This window comes from Trachymyrmex cornetzi, unplaced genomic scaffold, assembly GCF_001594075.2.
Source record: "Trachymyrmex cornetzi isolate Tcor2-1 unplaced genomic scaffold, Tcor1.1 scaffold1093, whole genome shotgun sequence".
Classification (NCBI taxonomy): Eukaryota; Metazoa; Arthropoda; class Insecta; order Hymenoptera; family Formicidae; genus Trachymyrmex; species Trachymyrmex cornetzi.
In genome coordinates this window covers 367,755-388,154 of record NW_017295646.1, presented here as the reverse complement: position 1 = coordinate 388,154, position 20,400 = coordinate 367,755, and the positions used below count along the sequence as shown (strand labels likewise).

Sequence of the window (20,400 nt, the reverse complement as noted above, 5' to 3'; positions counted from 1 at the left end):
AAAAATATAGCAGAGCTTATGTAAAAGAATTGCACATTGATAACAGATTCTGACATACCGTCAATACGTGGAGGCCTTATCGCAAGTATGTCAGCACGACGAATCGCAAAAATATCTGTTTGTCTGTATGCTATGAATTTTTTTTCAAAGAGATGTACAAAATCCTGAAGTATTGCCATTTCGAAGTGCGTTTGTATTTCGACGTAACACTCGGTAGTAATCCTCGAATTTATTCAATTTAAATCGGACATTGAGATTGTTTGCGAACTCGACTCACGTAAAGTCTGAGCTTCACATTCTGCAGCCACAAGTCACGTTGCAGTATGACGTTTTAAGCGACGGGCATCGAATTTCGTCATCAAGGTTTAATCAAGCGACGATATCGATGGAATGTTAGACAGTTAGACTACAAGAGAATACCACTAATGTCGATATCCGATCATAACGAGTTTTACAATAATTTTTATTATTTTACGGCTACTTTATTAAATTAAATTAAATAATTACGACGTTGATGCAACGCGGTATTTTTCCAGGAATAATCAAGTCGTGATTAAATTACATTAAAAGGTAATAATTAATTAATGAGTAAATTAACTGATTATCGTGTTATTTATAGTATTTATAAAAATTTCCTTCTCTTACTCTTAAGTCATAAGGTTTAATTCTTAAAATTAGAAAAAGATAAAAAGTAAATTGAACCGAGATTAAAGTTAATCTTACACTGATTGGAATCGGGCCTCAATGCTCTTTACTTGTTCCATTTACAGCGACGAGCATTATCTAATATTGACCAAGATATTTTATACATAGATTTTTTAACTATTTTAAGCGTGCCAACATATATATGTACCATATATACGCTTCGAAATCAATTGCTCTGAATTTCCATGCGGTTAACTTGTTCTCCGCGCGTTTTAACCTGTCGCATTGTGGCACGAATTTCGCGTTTACCTCCGGAACAGTCTCGTCCAGTTACGCGAACCAATTTACGAATACGTAGATACCGAGAGTCATTTTCGCGGGTGTCGAGCAGTTGTCGGAATGCCTTTGCGACTAAAGTGCGCTGCAGTTAAATTCAGAGCAAATTAGTAGAGTGGAAAGGTCGTCTCTCGGCACTTGCCATTGTTAATTGGCGAGCGGACTGAGGGGCTGAGAGTACCGGGGATGATGCTCCAATCTTTCCCCATCGGGTGCATCTAGGTCCAAACGTATACGCACGCAAATCCTGTTTCCATTGTTTGCAGTCTTTACCTTTTATGCTCATCGAAGAATGTAACCTCGTTTGAAACTCAAATCCGTTTATTATTCGTTATTGAGGCGTTTTCTTCTTTGACTTATTTTGGATCATCGTAATTACCCTTACAGAAAAAAATTAGTGTCACTACTAATGCGATAGTAAATTCGCTAATAGTGTAATAGTGCCGGAAAAAATTTCGTTGAATTTCACTGAAATTTCGCTAAAGTTTTATTGCAAAAATAAGTATTATTAGCATCATATTTTAGAGGATACACGACAAAATTATTAAAAAAAAAAAAATTTCCTTCATGAATTCGGGAACTAATTTTTATGATGCTCCCATGCGGTCACCCATCCGAATACGAACTTCCACTTAGCATCCTTTGACTTCTGCAATCGTACGGAAACTGCTCTTTCGAAGAACCACGAACACTTATAATGCTAATAGACGTATAATTGTAACATATCTGGTCGAAGATGTGAAAGAGACGGAAAACATAGAAAAAAATAATTAATGTTAAATATAATCGTACTGTACAAATCTAAGCTATACGCGTGGCATATAACAGAAATAATTTTCAGAAAAAGTCAGTTTCAATTTTTAAAAAATCATACAAAATTTCTCAGTTATTGTCAGAAATAATTAGATGAGAATTCTGTAAATAATTCAGTATTTGTAGATATGAAAATTTCTGGAAATTTCACTTTTGATCTGACTTTTTCTGAAAAATGTTTCAATTTTTACAAACTTAAAAAATTTAAGAAAATCTTAAACTTTTCATAAAAATTGTGAGAAATAATATAAAAAATTCTAAAAAGTATCGCTACGGCTTAACAATACTATTCAGCAGTAATGAATAACACATACTGAAGAATATACATTATTGAATGCTGCAAGAAATATTCAATTGTATATACTGCACAGAATGTGCACTATTAGTTTAATTTCTTACATTTTTGCACACTATTAGTTTGAACTAGTCAATGATTAGTATGAGAGTAGGGTAAACTATTAAATGTCTAACACCCTAGTGGTTATTTCAGTAGTTCTTACTAGTAGTTCTTACTATTACATCCTAAAAGTTTATACTGGTCAATAGTTTATAATTGTGTAGTGGGAACTATTCATTATTATACATGCACATTGCTATCTATATTTATTCTAGATTTCAGTATATCCGACTAAACTATAGAATGTTTTCTACTAAAATACGCGCCAAGTATACATTATAAAAATTAGAGAATTTCCCTCTATAATATAATAAGATATTCTAATTATTTAGAATATTCCTCTATTGTGGAGTAGAATATATTTTAATCTTTACATAAACACACACGCACGCACGCACGCATGCACGTGTATGTATATATATATATATATATGCATATGAATCTATTTATACATCATTCTGTGGACTAACACCGGATATCGAGTGCTCACTGAACTGCTTTTTTCGCTAAACGTAGCCAATTTAACTGATACATGCAAACGTAATATGTACATGATACGTACACTCACATTCCAATTAATACACAAAAATTCCGATTAGTACTTACTCTCAAAACGACTGACTAATTCTGGTAAATTATGCTTAAGCAACCACTTCTCCACTTTTTCCATTTTTTTTCACGATAAACAACACTACGTGTAGTCTACTCGGACACAGAACTCGCGGACACGATACGGTATACATATAAACATAATACGCGCGGGCTTGCACATACGTAAACACGAAAGCGAGTACCATTTGTTAAGCAAGCGTCGACATATTTTAGAATATTTTCTTCATTTCAGATATTATTCTAAACAAGATATATCTATAGAGGAATATTCTAAATATTTTAAGAATATTCGATTAGAGGATAGCTTTAAACGGAATTATTCTCTAATACAGAATATGATTTTTTCGATGTAGTGTTACAGTACTCAATGCAGTAGTGTCGAATGCTTATAACTATTGCCGTTCAGTAGTTACTATTAGCATTCTAATAGTTACTATTGGCATTCCATTAGTTATTATTGGCGTTCTAATAGTTTTTTTCCGTACTAACTTATTGAATAATTTTATGCTTATTGTTAGTAGAGATTTTAGATCTTTGTGGATTTTCTTTCTTTTTCTTTTTAGTTTTTAAAAACAGTGATGCCAGTTTTGAAATACGATATTTCTAAGTTCTTCCGTTTTACTTTGTAGGAGTTATACTACTTGTGGTAAAAAGACCTTGTGGAAAGTCTTTCTCTTCAGAATCGTTGTTCTCAAGTTATGCTCTTGTATATTTCATTAATGTCAATTAAAGGAACAGCTTTATTTAACTGTATTATATCTTATTTTGTCAGAAAATAAGATATAATAACTTTAATCAAAGCAGGAAAATACATTTTAAAGTTGGACGATATTTAAAGATCGGTATTTAATTTTAGATATATATTTAAGAATATGTTTTAATTTATTATTCGCACCATAAAGCTTTTTTCAGCCATTAATAAAAATAAAAGGATTAAAATATTTTCAATTAAAAAATACCAACCTAAAAAAGTTAACATAGCTAATATTAATTAAAAAAACAGAGATATCTACTTTTATTAAGCTTACAATTAGTTGGACAATTTTTGTGCATGCCAATTTAAGTAAATTGCGTTTTTTCCCAAATGAAGCCATGGTTCTTTCGAATGATCTCTACATTAAGATATCATTACTTCGCGCTGTTAAATTCTCTTTTTGTGATATTCGCGAAACGTTAATTGCTCGGGATGTGTAATTTCCTGCCGAGATAAACGTGAACACATGACGAGGAAACTAAAACGAATACGGAATCTACTTTCAAAATCCTTCAGAAATTCTTCGCAATATAACCGTTGATTTTCGAGCTTTTTTTTGTTTTTACTGTCTATTGTAGCGATGATATTCAATTTTTGCGTTATTACGAATTAAAGAAAACGTGATCGAGAATAGACGGACGCATGGATGGTCGTCGCGTTTTTCTGATCTCCTGTTTCGTCGATTGCATAGCCGTACGATGGTGTGAGATAAAGAGAAACAGTTTTTCATGAAATTGCTCATAAAAGATATCGGCTCGCGCTGCATCGTATTCTCACGGCGATCCGTTATTGTCCACGCGATGTTCCGTGAAATTGCTCGCGCGAGATGGTAGCCTTAGCGGTGGACCGAGCTATTCGTTATTTATCGCTTATCGGCATTTTTTCGCTGGTTTATCCTTTCATCCATATGAAAGTTTTCGCGAACAATAATACATGAAGCGATAAAACTGACATTATCGAACGTTATAGACATTGAAAATAAGTAAAATATTTGCCTGAAAATGTTAATAGTCGAACAATGATAGATTTTTTCGCAAGATTAAATAAGTTCATTAATTGATATTAATGTATAATTTTTAAAATTGTGTGTGTTTCAATATATTCATTTTCATCATGATATGAATATCCGTTTTGATTTCGTTAAGTTATCAGGTTATTTATTGGATGTTTTCCAATGCAAATATTGATTTCTTAATTATATGTTATTTGGACATATTCATTTAAACGTAATGAGGGATGTTCAAAAGAACAATTACTTAATTTTATGTATATATGTACGTATATATTACATTTTACATTCCAATTTGCAGTCCAATACATACTCAAAATCAATTCAAAACATAATGTTTATACATTGTAAATTTAATTAAAATTATTAATTATTTTAAAACGTGTTTTCGTAAAAACATAGGTAAACTTGAAAAAAAAACAAAGCAAATAAAAAAATACAAAAAGAAAAATAGATCTATAATTAGATATTTTATAATTAAATTTTTGGATACATTAGCAAAACAGTAACTATTTAAGTTCTTATAATGCAGTGTATTTATTCCTGGAAACTGTGTAATTAAAAAACATAAAGGCATATCTAAAATTCTACAGAAATATTTGGAAAGAATTCAATTAACTTTAGTTTATAAAACTGCAACAAAAGATAGAAACATTCATTTCAATTGGTTGAAACTCAATTTAACAAATCGAATGAATCGAATAAAAACTTAAAATGTTGTTAAATTCGAAAAAAGCCTATACGAGTCGACATTAGTAATTGTGTGTGAAGGTATATTAATAACATAAAAGTAGGTACCTTGATTTGGGTCCTCTTCAATGTAGTACTATGTATCAAAATATTGATACATTCAATTTCAAGTTGAATAAAAATGAAAAAATGTAAACATTGGCAATCTCGTTTCGATTTCTATTGTTGAAATCCTATAGTTTATATTGCTTCGTGAAATTCGAACGGTGTATATTCCGCTCCCTAAAAACATTTTTACGTGCTTCTTATTATAGCATAAAACAAACGAAAAACATTGAGCAGGAGGGAAGAGGAAATCTTTATTTTAATGGATCTCTTGACTTGAAGACGAGTTGCTTCGAGATAGCGATTTATACAGTAATTCATCGAAGTAATATAAAGTTATTACCGTACTTTTCGTAAATTGTAATTTTACCACACAATTTGGCGATGTTCAGGAGTGAACGGTATTGTCTCGAAGCGCATAAGGCATAACTGGTCAATGGAACGGTGATGGTCCACTATCATTCATAGATATGGATGTGCATTAACCCGTTTCAACCAGTCACACAGTTACGTAATCGTATTTCCTTCTCGCAATAAGAGAAAAGCATTATTTACGTAGATCAAAGATTAAATTTTCTCTTTTCATAAAATATTTTCATATTTGAAAAATATATTCTCTTACTTTTAAGAAGAAAAAATTATGCGGAAATCTCCATTTAGATTTTTACGTATATACAGGGTGTTTCTGAAATAACGTCCACTAATCATACAGTGCTATTCCTAATAAAAAACTGAGTCGTAAAGTCCTGTATCATTTTGCAATTTTCGCAATAGTTAACGAGATATTCATTTCTAAACATTGCTGAATAAACAGATAAAATCGATGTATAAGACAATTTTAAGATATCTTACAGTTCTTTGTGACATATTTTGAAGATGTTTCTTAAAGAGAGAGAATTCTTGTACGGTCGGTTTCAGATATTTTGTTCATTGGATAACTAAAAAAAAAAAAATATTGCGGAGATTACAAAATGGTAGAGGATTTTTTGACTCAGTTTTTTTATTAAAGAATAGCACTATATGATTAGTGGGCGTTATTTCAGAAACACCCTGTATAGATATATGAAAGATTAAAACCTCTTTTTTTATATTTTTGATAAGTAAATTTGAGAAGTATATTCATATTTTTGAGAAAAAAAAATTTTCGAAAATCACCATGTCTTTTGGATGAGGTTCTCCTGACACTCGAATTTAAGAATGAACGTTTAATGGTTGAACGCGCGCGTTTCACATGGATTGATTGATTAGATGCGTTTAGATGAACTTGCAATGCAATTAACGTAGCGTCCGAATGGAATGCTCCGATAATTGTAGGGACAGCATGGAACTTTGTTGCGATTTGGAGTGATTAAGCGGAGACTCATAAAGCGCGCAGCTATTGCCGTTAACTATTGCCTACGCTTTGCGTAACAAACCGCAACGACATACCACACGCGTGAATATTACTGTGACAGAAGATACATTGTACACGAAGATCCGGTAACGTGCAATGGAGTAAGCATATCTGATGAGCGGTATTATGACTCGCGAGTGTGATTAATGACTCCGTATAATCAGCACATGCTTAATTGCTAGGTTGGCGCTCATCTAGTATAAGTATAGACAAGCGAACCGATTTATTTATTATTTCCCTAATGTCTATGTGTGTGTGTGTGTGTGTGTGTGTGTGTGTGTGCGTGCGCGCGCGCGCGCGCGTGTGCGACAGAAACCCAAGGAACACACAAAAGTCAATAAAAAATCAAAATGTCTTTATTTTGATTCTTAATGTCATAAACAGTCAAATTTTGTAACATCATCAAAAATCATCATTTTGATTTTTATGACGTTAAAATAAAATCATTTTGACTTTCTCTTGACTTGATATGTTCTTTGAAATGTTTTCTTCGTTATACATATAAGCACTATAGAAAATTACGGTAGCTATTAATTAAATTAAATCTCAACGCAGCAACATTTTCAATAAGATCAAAAAGATTTGCATCTGTCGTAGGTGCGATAGAGGAGCTCATATTTTTCTCGTTATTTCCTACATTTATAAAGAAGCTTGTATTTTTCTCGTTAGCGTTTAGAAAAAAGTTTATATTTTTCTCATCAACGCAACGTCTGCATCGTAATTTCAATTTAACGAAGGATTGTTTGAAGGCGATAATGTTCTACTATTTTGCCACCTGCGAACGACATAAATGGCCGTGCACGTGGAGAGTTATGTCGCGTGAAAATACAATAGAATCCTTCAATACTCCGTTCAATTGAGAGTCATTCGCAAACATGGGTATAGTAGAGACCGCGCACAATGGTGAACTTCAACAGTCCTGTGGCTATATGTGGCTATGCAGTATAAGGGAAGAGGCATAATCGAATCTTCCTATATAGCAAAAGGAGACGGGTAAATCTCGAGTAACTTGCTTCAAATCAAAATTCACCGCGGTTCATACAAAACGTGCGGTCGCGATGCACAACTACCATTGTTAAACGTGGATTCTGCCTGTATAATATGCAAGCCAGCGTCATTGACTATTGGCAGTAAACATCGAATATATTTTCATCAATTTGCGACGCACGTCGGAGGTGGTATTATTCGGAGCGGATACAATCGATTACATAGTAACAGTGCGGAACGTTTAAGAGGAAATACGTGTGCTTTTACAGCCGCGAACTCTCGTGAACCCCCGACCCACTACTCTTCATATACGTATCGTCGCGATATTAATGTCGAAGTTGAGAGTACAGATTGCGTAGCGCTCGTTTCCTCTCGTCTACGTACAATTGGGCGGGATTCATAAACGACTGTGCGGTGCGCGAACGGATGAGAGTTGGCTACAGGTGGTCCCGGGCAAATCAATATGGGTACGTGTGTTTGGGTGAATATATATGAATACCCTCGGCGTTCCCTCAGGACAAACGAACTTTACGATCTGGACGACGCGGCACAGCATTGTCGTATCGCGAAAAGACTTGTCCTTTGTCATCACGTCCGCATGGATTTCATGTTCTCTTTTTACTTTCTCACGTTGGCGAGAAGCGCGTCAGGTATCTCGAGATGACATTTTGCGACCGGCATTTACCGCGGTCTTGGAAAACTCTCGAGGCTAAATTGGAATGCTACGTAAGATCCAGACGAAGAGGTTTTCGAAAAACGGACAACGAACTCGCGACGGTACAATAAACGAGTATGGTACATGACGCACAAACGAGACATTGATCACGAATGAACGTGCGAGAATTGTACGAAAATAACTTCAGAGAGAAACTTCAGCGTACAAAAAACAAATTTATTAGAAAAGCATAAATAATTTACAATATATTTAACATGTAGTCATATACTGTATACAAAAATAAAAAAACTGAAATCATATATAACAGTTAATATCCAATCGATAGATATCAGATAAGATATAATGAGAATTAAATTTACATATGTACGCGTGTAATATAGTAAATATGAAAATACCATTGTAACTATTTAGTTATTTTGATTGAAAATACTGAACACTGGAACGAATTATTAACAGATAACAAATATATATATAAATTTGTTTCCCCTCTATTCGGTATCGCTGTACTCCTCATCTTCTTCTACGAGTTCTCGTGGATAGCCAATAGTATAAAAATCTTGCGGTGAGAGACATGGGCTGTAGGGAGCAAGCTTCAATAATTTGTAGTGACCGATACATTCGACTACCCAATCCACGAGAATGGGTGCTGCCTTAGAAGTTCGATACCAATGTTCTATCAGGAAAACCAAAATACAAATGTACTTTAATATTTTTTCGTGGAGAATTTTTATATAAACAATAATATTTATATAAATCAATACATGCATTAAATCTTAATTGAAATATTTCCACAAGAAAGTATTGTGTGTACGATGTGTATATTTATTTCTAATAACTTACCGACTTTTTTGTAGTCGTGTATATTGTCTTGGATCACAACGCCTTTCAGGCCCCCCATATTATCGAGATCTTCGAAGGAATCAACCACTGTGGCTCCGGTTGCACGTAACAAATCCTAAAAATCAAAGATATTCTTACATAAGTTTGGACCGGATCCAACTTGAAATGGCGAGACTGCGACCGAACGCGTAAGAGAAGCGTAAATAAAAATCCTTTCAGTCCAGCGACACGTACAACGAATCTGTTTTAATTACAAGTCGAAGAAACTCTGTGTTTTCGAACAGAAATTAATAGTGTCTTCGAGGAAAATAAATGTTCCGATGTTTTTGGAGGCGAAATGTGGATGCAACGTTGTCTCATTAGCGGTCGTGCACATGTAAGTGACTAAGGACTGACCTTATACTGGTTCAGTGAAACGTTGATGTACGGTCCGATGCAGAGAAACGTGAAGCCCTCAAAGAGACCCTTGTCGCGTAATCTCGAATTACGAGGTCCGGTACTGTCCATTACATCAGTCTGCGTGGTTGCCTCATAAGGAACCTCGTCCAGTAGCTTCTGCTGCATGTTACAATCCTCGATCCACCTATAGCTGACTAGCCACTTTCGATGGGCGATACCCTGCAGATACTTCAATGTGCTTTTCGCTATATTCTTCTCACCGCTGGTCTTCACGATAACGTGTGTAACATTGTGATCGAATTGTTTCACGTAATTCGCGTTGTGTTTCGTCGCGAATTGTTGCACTGTGATGACCTCATCCGGAGATAATCCGCTGCATACGAAGCGCAGGTCTTGCTTGTCAGGTTGCCAAGGGACATTCTCCAGCATCTTTGCGTTCATCTGCTTCGCAAATAAAATATCATCGTTTCTTACACGCTCATTTCTCTTATCCATCTCAAATATCGTTTGCGAAGACGGTTTTAACAAATTTATAGGTGTACTCGAGCCACTCAGAGGGTGAACTATTTGATGCGATTTTGATGTATTTGGTGTCCATTCGCCTTTCTTCAAGAGCGGGGTTAAAAACGATGGCTTTGCACTTTCTCCTGACTCGATCATTAAGGAGTTTCCGCTGCTGCAACATTACAATAATGTACTTCGCGTGTGTCTCAAGCTAACAAGAAAATATTCAGGAAACATTGATCTTTCCGATTTTCTAAGCGATTGTAAACAGATTTCTAAACAATCGAGATTAAAGAGTTTTAAAAAATAAAAAATGTTCACAGAAACAGATGTTACATTAACAGACAAAATCGTAAAATATCAGAGAAAAAAAGTTTTTAAATAATATATTTGTAAGATAAATTATGTTTTCGATCAAATAAATTCGAACAAACCAGTAGGATAAATAATGCGAACGAACGGAACTATTTGAAACAGGTATACTGATTAATTAGCAAAATTACACATAAAAATGAGTACATAAAGAATTTCGAATAGAAACTATACATCTTACGAAATCTTCACACGCTATGTATTATGTAATATACATGCATCTATTGATATTTTTAATTTTTTGCCTATATCTTTCTTTGATATATTATTCGAAGTTGCAAAAAATAGAGAAATAGTCTCGCCCCGTTTCTTTGTGACTCATGCAACGGTGTACATATACTGTCGTATTTATGATCACGTGCATGTAAATTATCTAACTAGCAAAGGCGTGTAACGAGCACGAAAAGTACACTGTAAGAGAAAAGAACTTAAAACGCGTACTTACTTCTTCATCTTTTTCTCAGGAGTATTTTCCACAACGTCATCTTCGTCGGCGAAGCATTCCTGTGTTTAAAAGTGCTATGTGATACTTGTTATACACATATTGGACAGTGAAAAGCTTTTGTACCAAAAGAATCAAAATGTACCGCACACGTATCAATTTCATTATAAATTACTAACTGAATTAAATGAGATTACAAATGGTGCACTTTATAGCGTAAGCTTGTGAAGCATGAGATATATACAGGGTGTCTCAAAAAATGTGACCGAAACACACTGGGGACATAGATTGGATCAAGGGGAACAAAACAGTTTTGTACCATTTTGCAGTTGACGCAATATTTAACGAGATATTAACGTTTAAAGATAGGCGAATACCGGGTAGGCCGTCCTGCCGGCAGCAGTACATGATCAGTAGGCTGGTCGGACGCTCGTATTCGCCTATCTTTAAACGTTAATATCTCGTTAAATATTGCGTCAACTGCAAAATGGTACAAAACTGTTTTGTTCCCCTTGATCCAATCTATGTCCCCACTGTGTTTCGGTCACATTTTCTGAGACACCCTGTATATATACATACATATATATATATATATGTATGTACATATACACATGCACACACACACGGAACAGGCTGTTCCATAATGCATTCGTTGCTATTTCTATGTAAACTACAGTAAACGCTACACAAGATCGATGTAAAGTGCTCGCTCATAAAAAGGGTTGCAAAAATCCATTGCGACGTACATAAGTATACTAAATTTAGAATTTAAAATACCTACGGCTACATATGCTATACATTTCATAGTACAGATTTTTTATTTTAAACTTGAGTGAAAAAATTTGATTATGCGAATTATAACTATTTTGATAAGATAGAAATTTCTTTGAATTTCCATAAACTCCAAGAAAATCTTGTGATGTGTTTCTCTTGTGTCCTCTACACGTTAGCAGAGTTTCACGATTGTACAAATATATTAAATATAAATTTTACACTTGCAGATATAAGTGAAATTCGTTATAATTGTAGGTTTTCTTTGTAAGTGAATCGATATGTATGTTAGAGAAACATTATTTCTCGGAATCTCAAAATTGCAGAGCAAAAGAATATAAATATAGCCTTGTTAATATAAGACATAGATAAATATAGAAATATTAACATTGCGAACACTTACCTCTGGTTCCGTATTTTTATCCTGAATATTCAGCTTTCTCTTTTTTGGAGTGCGTTGTTCCCTTCGTGACGGATCATTCTGCGAATTCATTTTCGTCGTTTTCGTTTGATTTTGGGACGCAATACCGAATAGATCCCGTTCAAACATTTGTAATCGAACTTGATGCTGCATAATATTCATAAGCGAATCATCGAAAGTATTATCCTTTGAAATTGATTCGTTGTCAGCAACTGTTGCTCTGTATATTTTATCGTTATTGACGTCAAGCCGACCCGCTGATGGTACTGAAACATTATGTTCTTCGAGGAACTTTTCTTTCTCTCGCGATAAATTATGCTTCGATGCGACTGTCTTACGGGAGTCATTGTCAAACGCATCTACGTTTGTCATTGAATCTTTTCTGTCTCTTTGATCATCCACGTAACCATGTATTTTCTGGTTGCAGACAACGTTCTCTTTATCAGGATGCTTTGTAATCCATTCGTTAAATGTTTCTTGAAATTTTAGAATAGCATTCGTTGCGGGTAGTTTCTTAACGTTTCTAGAAGAATACTGTTCAAACATGTCGTTCGTCGATGACGGAAATATGGTCAGAGTTTCCTGTATAACGTCACACGATTCATCTGTCATTGCGAGACAGTTCGATTTTTTCTGTTTTGCCAACGGGCAATTGGGATTACGATCTGGATGTTTAGAACAAGGTATGAAATCCTTGCCTTGTGGCTGTTCGACATTGGTGATAATCTCGTCGAAATTGTCCTGTAACAATTCTCTGTTGTCCTTTTCTCTTTGGCTCGTGATATCGTTCCGTGAAATAGAATCTGGCCGTTCATCGGTGTTACTCCGCGATCTATCGATCTGCAGCACTTTGTTTATAATGTCATCGTTTGAAGAATCCGCGATCTTCTTTGACGTATCATTCGCGTTCTTTGTCGACTGCAGTATATAATCAACATTTTCCGAATTGAAGAAACTACTGCTCTCAAACATATCCGACTCTCTCGCGAAACTTTTCTGGCTTGGCTTTGAGTACTTCTCCATGTTGAGTGCATTACTTGAGTGAGAAGATTGATAGCTCGCCGGGATTTCTTCGGATCGACTCTTCGTTGATTTGAGACTATTCTGACTGTTTTTACTTTCCTTCATCAACTTTGTTTGCATCGTGTGTTCGTTGCTCCATTTATCGATTATATTCCGCGTACGAAGATTTTCCGAATCTTGCTTAGTCAAACATTGTTTCGTAACCGAATCCGTAATCGATGAATTCCATTGGGCACATTGATTGTCGCTGTATTTTTGAAAAAGAAAAAAAATCATGACGGTCTAAATAAAAAAACTATGTTCCTGACAAGAGTACTTTTCTGCGATTAAATGCGAAGTGTATATCTCTTTCCCTTTGTTGCATTACTTCATCTAAGAAGTAACGGTAATAGCAGTGCGTAATAATAATAATCGCTGAAAGTAGTCGCAAAAATTGGAAAAAAGAAATGAAGGAAGTTGCTTCAGAAAAAACAATATTCGTTAATTATGGATCAATGTAGATAAAAATTATGACCAATAGCAATAATTATAGATTTCAGTTACAAATAAATTTAAAATATAAACTATGAATATAAAATAAGATCGGCAATAAAAATAAAAAGGAAAAAAATTTGAAAACAGAAAAATAGGTCAACAAAATAAATTGATTTATATAAGAATCATATATAATAAAATAATTATATGTATAATTTATATAATTATATATATTTATGTAATTTATATAATTATATAATTTTTCATTAATACCTTTTCAAATTTTTCGTAACGTGCGTCTCCGATTTCGATTCCGATTCTGAGCTATAAACCTTGAATTTTCTTCTGGCCGCATTCTGGTTCGGATGACCAGGATGTCGACATAATCTCGCTGTTTTTTTAGAAACCAGCGAGATCATGTCGACATCCTGGTCATCCGAGGAACTCAAGCGATTTGAGCTTGCTTTCCTACATAACTCGTTGTATCTGTCAAGTTTTATCGTACTTCGACTGCTGTCACTGGCCGAATTGCTGGAATCGTTTCCATCGCTGGACCTGTCCTCAAATAGCTCTGTGTCATTGACGTATCTCGTTCTTTTTCTCTTCTTACAGGGGTTTTCGATGAAAGGTTCCTGCGCCTTGCCCAGTGTAGATGTTTCGAGGTGCGAATTTTTCATTTCAGAAAAGTTGTTTCCTTTGATTACGGACTTAATCGAGCTCGCGCGTCGCAACTTATTGCGCTCGCTCGTTGGGGAGTCTATCGCGAGAAATTTCAACTGCGAATCTTTATCCGGTGACAGCAATTTAATAGATTTCGACGTTCCTGGATGAATATGCGAGATCCCGTGAATCGCGTTCTTATCCACGCAAGATGGCTTATGAAGAAATTGCGCATTTTTCTCAGTGACGTTCTCAATTGACTTATCCGATCGTTGATTTGCGTTCAATGAAGAGTGTGCAACCTTTGTGTTCTTCGTTTGATTTAACTGAGAATCGGTATTTTTTTTGGGCGTCGAAGTTGCTGAAGCTGTACAAATCTGTAACGTGGGAAATTCTTTTGAAATTGCTTCATTCGAATTTAAATTATTCGCGAAACAAATATTTTCCACCACGTTGATGTTATTCGAGTTTTGTGAATCATTCCATGGATTAGGAGATGTTGCTACATATATTTCAGATCTGTTTAATTGCGTATTGCACATCGAGGTGACTCGAACTTCTGCTGGCATCGACATTTCGCGTTTGGTCGGGCCTGCGTAAATATATCGGACTAACCTCTTGTTTAACCTCTTATTTAACGAACCTAATTGCATAAATTTCACGAGAGATCGACGTTCTTGATTCTCGACATTTTTCGATTTTGTCGAGAGGTACTTTTTCGACACTGTAGATTCATCGGTAAATTTATGACTGAGCTTTTTGTCCTGATGAACAATTTTGGAAACATTTTCGTTGTTATTTTCAATTTCGATTATGCCTTTTGATGCACTGGCGGATATCATATCCTGGTCGGTTCGTTGTTGAATTTCGTGGATTTTGAAGTTCAAATCACGCCTCACAACTTTTGATCGATCAAACAGCTTATCATCCTTTGATACTGGCGAATTGACGTTCTTACGATCACTGATACAATTTATGTCCATCGAAAATCTCTGTGACAACGGATAATCGCTGAAAAGCGGCGACTCAACGTTCTTATCAGTCCTCCTTTTCAAGGATAGCCTACCCTTTTTTGATGTCGATGATAATTGAGAAGATATAATTTCATCCAGTGTCTCCTGAACATTACTGGTCTCTCGGGATCCGAGAAACCGTTTTTCGGGCGACGAGTAGTCGGATACAGTTTCAAAGTCGTTGGTGGAAGTTTGTGAAATGTTACAAAATCTTTCGTGTTCATATACCGATTCGTTTAATTTCTCCGACGTTATTACAGTTAATTTTCGCTGTGATGGTGATGCATCGCTATAATCAGCGGAATTTTTCTCACAATCTCGATCTTCCGCGGTGTTATCGAGGCCAATAATTTTGTTTATTTGATTGATATTTAGATTTATTATGTCTGTTTGCCTGCCTTCCTCCAATGTGGCAGACGTGTTGATAGGATACATTGATTGCGAACAGTTAGCCCCATCTTTGTCAAATAATTCCGTCCGATTGTTCGTATCAATTAATACTCTCACTTTTGCGTTTGATAAATTTAGATTTTTATCAATCGCGTTCTGTTTTCGACCGCTCGACTCCGGCGATATGTTCGTCTCTTTTTCGCTTTTTTTATGACTTGCCGTAAGTCTCGCCGAATCGTATTTGTTACTCTCTGAGAGTACAACGTTCTCGATTATCCGAGGTAGATTCTTATTTTTCTCAATGCTCACGTTCAGTTTTTTTACCTTTCTTTTGCTCCCGCGTTTCATCTCTTTCTCAAACTCGATCATAGAGAGCCAGTTCGCGGTGGATTGTTCGCTAGTCGCAGATGTGCTCCTCATACCCAGACACGAAGGCATAGATGTCGCATTTGGATCGTCGTACGTTGTTATCCGTAACGTAGAGCTATTTTGACTGTTAGTCTCCTCGACACTCGACTTCGCATTCTTCTCATGATTTTTTTCTGCGCGTATTTTGGGGGCCAGCTGTATTGTGGCGTGAATCTTGTAATTCAATTTGCTCGAAGTGGGCTGTATTACTTTGTCAATCTGGTTAGCCTCTTTATTCACCTGGGATAACATGTTGTCTTCGTCGATACGCTTTGAGCAATCCATAATCTGTTTTCTATCTCGACTTGACCGGCGCTTTGCGTTAATCCTGTTGCGATGTACTTCGACGATCTCGTCAGATTTCCTATTATTGTCGGATATTGAAATGATTGATTTAGCTTCATGTTCGATCGGTGATTTTTTGTTTTTCGCGATCGAATCATCGATATCCGGTTTATCGGTATTCAGGTTATCGGGAAACTGGTGTAGCCACGAGCGAATTTTGGCATCCGATGTGATGTGAGTCTCATCGCTAGGAAAAGCAGAGTAGAAGTTCGGTAAAGTTGCAGGTTTCTTGTTTGACACGTTTAAACCACATCGCGGATTACCACGATCAATCATTGTTTCACGGCTTGTCGACGGTCTGTCGGTTTGCCTGTTCGCATTTTGATTCGATTGATAACTAGACTTCTCTTTCTTAGAACGTTTTTCTTTGTTAGAATCTTGGCTAGGCTGTCTAGAATCTGAATAAGAACAGCTTTCCTTCGTATTACAGGGCTTCTTCGAGTGCGATAATACTGTAACAGATTATTGAAGCTTTATCGCGGATATCGACGAAACCACCCCGATTTATTTGCTGATATTGTTGAAGAAATACATTCTTACATTTAACAATATGACTAAGTAAAACTTGACTACACACAATCGCATTTATTATAGCTTACTCATACAATAATTGAATACGATTGTTTGATATATCCCGCATTAATCAACATATTCGTTCAAAAAATAATTACACATGATTTAAAACTGATATAATAGATTTAAATTGATATATATATTTCATTTTATCTCTCTCCGCGTTATTCATTTTATTTCTAAAATATAAATTATAAAGCATTTTAATAAATTTAATTAAAAAATATCAAGAAAGTAGAATTTTAAGAATTGTGATAGAAACTTATGTGAGTAATCTTAACATATCTCAAGTATATACACGAGATTTATTCAATTATACACGATCTTATCCAATTATCGCACGGAAAACTGTACTATAAATTAATCTTAATAGTAATATCGTAACATATTACGACGTTAATGTCTGGCGCGTCAATGGAATTAACGCGTAGCAAGATACAAATTATCATTCAGAGAAGCGCAGTTTTCATAAAACATGAAACGTTTTAATCTTTTATCTATATCTATAAAATATATATATATTTTACAATCAAGTTGTAATAAAATTAAATACAAAGTCACGATGCGCCTGGATACATCCAATCTCGTACAAATTTTGGTATGTATTTCATTTTTAAAATAAAATAAAAATAGTTTGATTTTACTTGGTTATTTACGAATCATTTATTTTTCGTTTTCATGGAACATATCTTTATAAATCAATAAAATGTGATTAATGTATGACGAACTGAGTGACGTTATAATAAAAAATGAAAAATATGACCAGAGAAAATCTACAGTAAGGACATTTCGAATATTCAACGCAAGGGAACTGAATAACGTCGGGAAGGTACGTGATACCCAAACTCCAGGGCCTCATAAAACATTGAGCTTTCTCTAAAACGTATAGCATGAATCGAGGCACCCAAGAGTATCGAGAATTAAATTTTTCAGGCCTCCACCATCCCGCGCACAGCGAGGAACGTAGTGCTGACCTCACTTAATGTACTTTTACGGCAGAACATCTACTGCGCCGTGCTTTTAACTTCCGTTCCCAGTTGAATAACACAATAGCAGATCGCGGATCAATAGTTAGCACGGAAATTACGATTATTTTATCCGTGCAGTAATAATTTCTCAATATCGTAGCGTTCTAGTAGTACAAGAATCGTTTCCCAGAGGAATTATATCTTATCTACGGTTTTTTTACAATTTAATTTTATCCTCCGATTGTGATTAACCGATAATAATTCAGATAGAGATTTCAAATTGATTTATGTCGTATTAATTCAGATACAATCGAAACTCGGTCAATTCAGGGAAGTAAAATTTTACAATGTACTTACGTTCAGTATACTCGATATTAGTATCATTCTGGATGGCAATGACAAGATTTTTTAACTTCTCGATATAAGTTTGCATATAATCATCCTTGGAAATGTTGCGTCTATTAAGACTCTCCTTGCACAGTGGACAACAAGCGTTTTTCATTTGTAAGACCTTTCCTATACAAGTTCTACAGAATGAATGACCACATCGGGTCTTGGTAGGTTCTGTCAGGAAGTCCAAACTGAAACAATATGAAATAACTAGTTATAAATACTGTTCTGAAAATATTAATCAAATCTTGATTTACACAAATAATTGATCACTTAAAATGTAATTAATTCCATAAATATTATTTAAATAGTATTATAATCTTATGTTTGATACATATTTTTTTGTAATTAAAGCACCCAGAGTTTAATTAATATGACTTTCACATGTAGAATCGATGAATCTGTTAACTGCTTCACTGTGATTCATAATATAGTAAATCTGTTCTTTGTCACTGCACTGGATTGCAAATTAAAATTATTTATATTATTTTCGCTAAATTTCAAATATATATCTATTTCATTTTAAGTACAACCATAACGTATAAGTACTAGTTTAATCACAATAAAGAAGACGTAATATTATTTAAATATCATAATCTTATATTAAAACATTTGTTTGTCTATGTATTTCTCTGACTCATTTAAAGGATAAAAAATCTATAAGCGAGCTTAATACTTAATTAAAGTACTTAAAGTTTAATTAATATAGTCACATGTAGAATCAGTAAATCTGTCAATTGCTTTGCTGCGATTCATTATATAATAAATTAGTTCTTTATTGCTACACTAGACTGCATTAAAATTGCTTTTGCCCAAATATGTTATATATCTATTTCATTTTAAATACAACTAATGTACACTAGTTCAATGAAGTCACAACTTGATATTGTTTAAATAGTATTATAATCTTAGATTTGAAACACATTCCCTTGTCTATGTATTTCTCTGGATAAAAAATGTATAAGCGAGCTTGATAATTAATTAAATTATTTCTTCGAGTTAATAATTCTTAATTAATATAATATCTCTCATATAAAATCATATAAAAACTGTCAATTCCTTCATTATTCATGATTTATTGTTTAAATAGTATCATAATGTTATGTTTGATACATATTTTTTTATTTACAGTTTACATATACTTGACTCATTTAGATAAAAAATCTACAAGCTTGATATTAAATTAAGGTAATCAGAATATTATTAACATGTCTCTCATATGCAGAATCTATGAAAATTGTCAGGTGCTTTGATATGATTCATGATTGCTGCGAGGTGGGCACTTGTTGCACTGTACGATCCTAACCTATATCTGTCCGAGTCATTACGCACGAAACAGCACGAAAACAAGGTGATTGTGTTGTACAAGAATACGAGACGGATGGATCTGTTCACGTTTGCGACGTCGCGAATGCAGACTTACCAAATCGTACATTCCAAGGATTTCTGTAAGTCGTGTATCGCCTCGCAGATCCGATCGATGTCACTCGGCCGGCTTCGATTTGCCATTGTTTCACTCGATAATTATAGACGATATGTTAACACGCGATCAGCTTCCAAAAATATACAGTTCTCGAATAATTGTCGAGATACCCTCATAAGGGCTTTTGAACCGCTCTAAACTCTCAAACTCTCCCTAATCACTGGTTTACTCCTGTTTCGAACTAACAAAGCGAACTTTACAATACGCGGGAACGACGAGACACCACTCCAGCGTTGCCAACCTCCGCATTATTAAAAATCGTACCAACAATACAAAATTATCGTATTTTGATTAAAATTATCGTACATTTTTTTTTGATAGATAGATATACATATTTATTAGGTCTGTTCGCGTTGCTTGCACTTTTTGCATTCAGCATCTTCGCTTTCTCTTTTTTTAACGCCCAAATATATATCTATCTCATTTTAAGTATAAAAATTTTTGGGTTTCAAGCAACGCAAACAGATCTATATTGAATAGATATATTTTTTAATGAAAAAAAAATAA

The 20,400-nt window shown here is 34.6% G+C and overlaps 1 protein-coding gene across 2 annotated transcripts in view; it reads right to left on the bottom strand.

Annotated features, from left to right (window-relative positions):
* Positions 1 to 8,792: 8,792 nt before the first annotated feature.
* The window catches only part of LOC108761649 (putative uncharacterized protein DDB_G0282133), a 20,065-nt gene continuing 8,457 nt past the window's right edge, over positions 8,793 to 20,400 (bottom strand). The window contains exons 3-10 of one of the 2 annotated variants that reach the window (XM_018508292.1): positions 19,834 to 20,034; positions 18,378 to 18,601; positions 13,937 to 16,931; positions 12,149 to 13,436; positions 10,978 to 11,036; positions 9,654 to 10,332; positions 9,258 to 9,372; positions 8,793 to 9,090 (exon numbers count right to left, since the gene is read on the bottom strand). In XM_018508292.1, coding sequence (XP_018363794.1) covers positions 8,906 to 9,090; positions 9,258 to 9,372; positions 9,654 to 10,332; positions 10,978 to 11,036; positions 12,149 to 13,436; positions 13,937 to 16,931; positions 18,378 to 18,601; positions 19,834 to 19,919 — 5,631 coding nt within the window. In that variant the 5' untranslated portion in view covers positions 19,920 to 20,034 and the 3' untranslated portion in view covers positions 8,793 to 8,905. Of the gene's footprint in view, positions 9,091 to 9,257; positions 9,373 to 9,653; positions 10,333 to 10,977; positions 11,037 to 12,148; positions 13,437 to 13,936; positions 16,932 to 18,377; positions 18,602 to 19,833; positions 20,064 to 20,400 lie in introns of those variants that run through there. The other variant, XM_018508302.1, reaches the window with a different exon arrangement.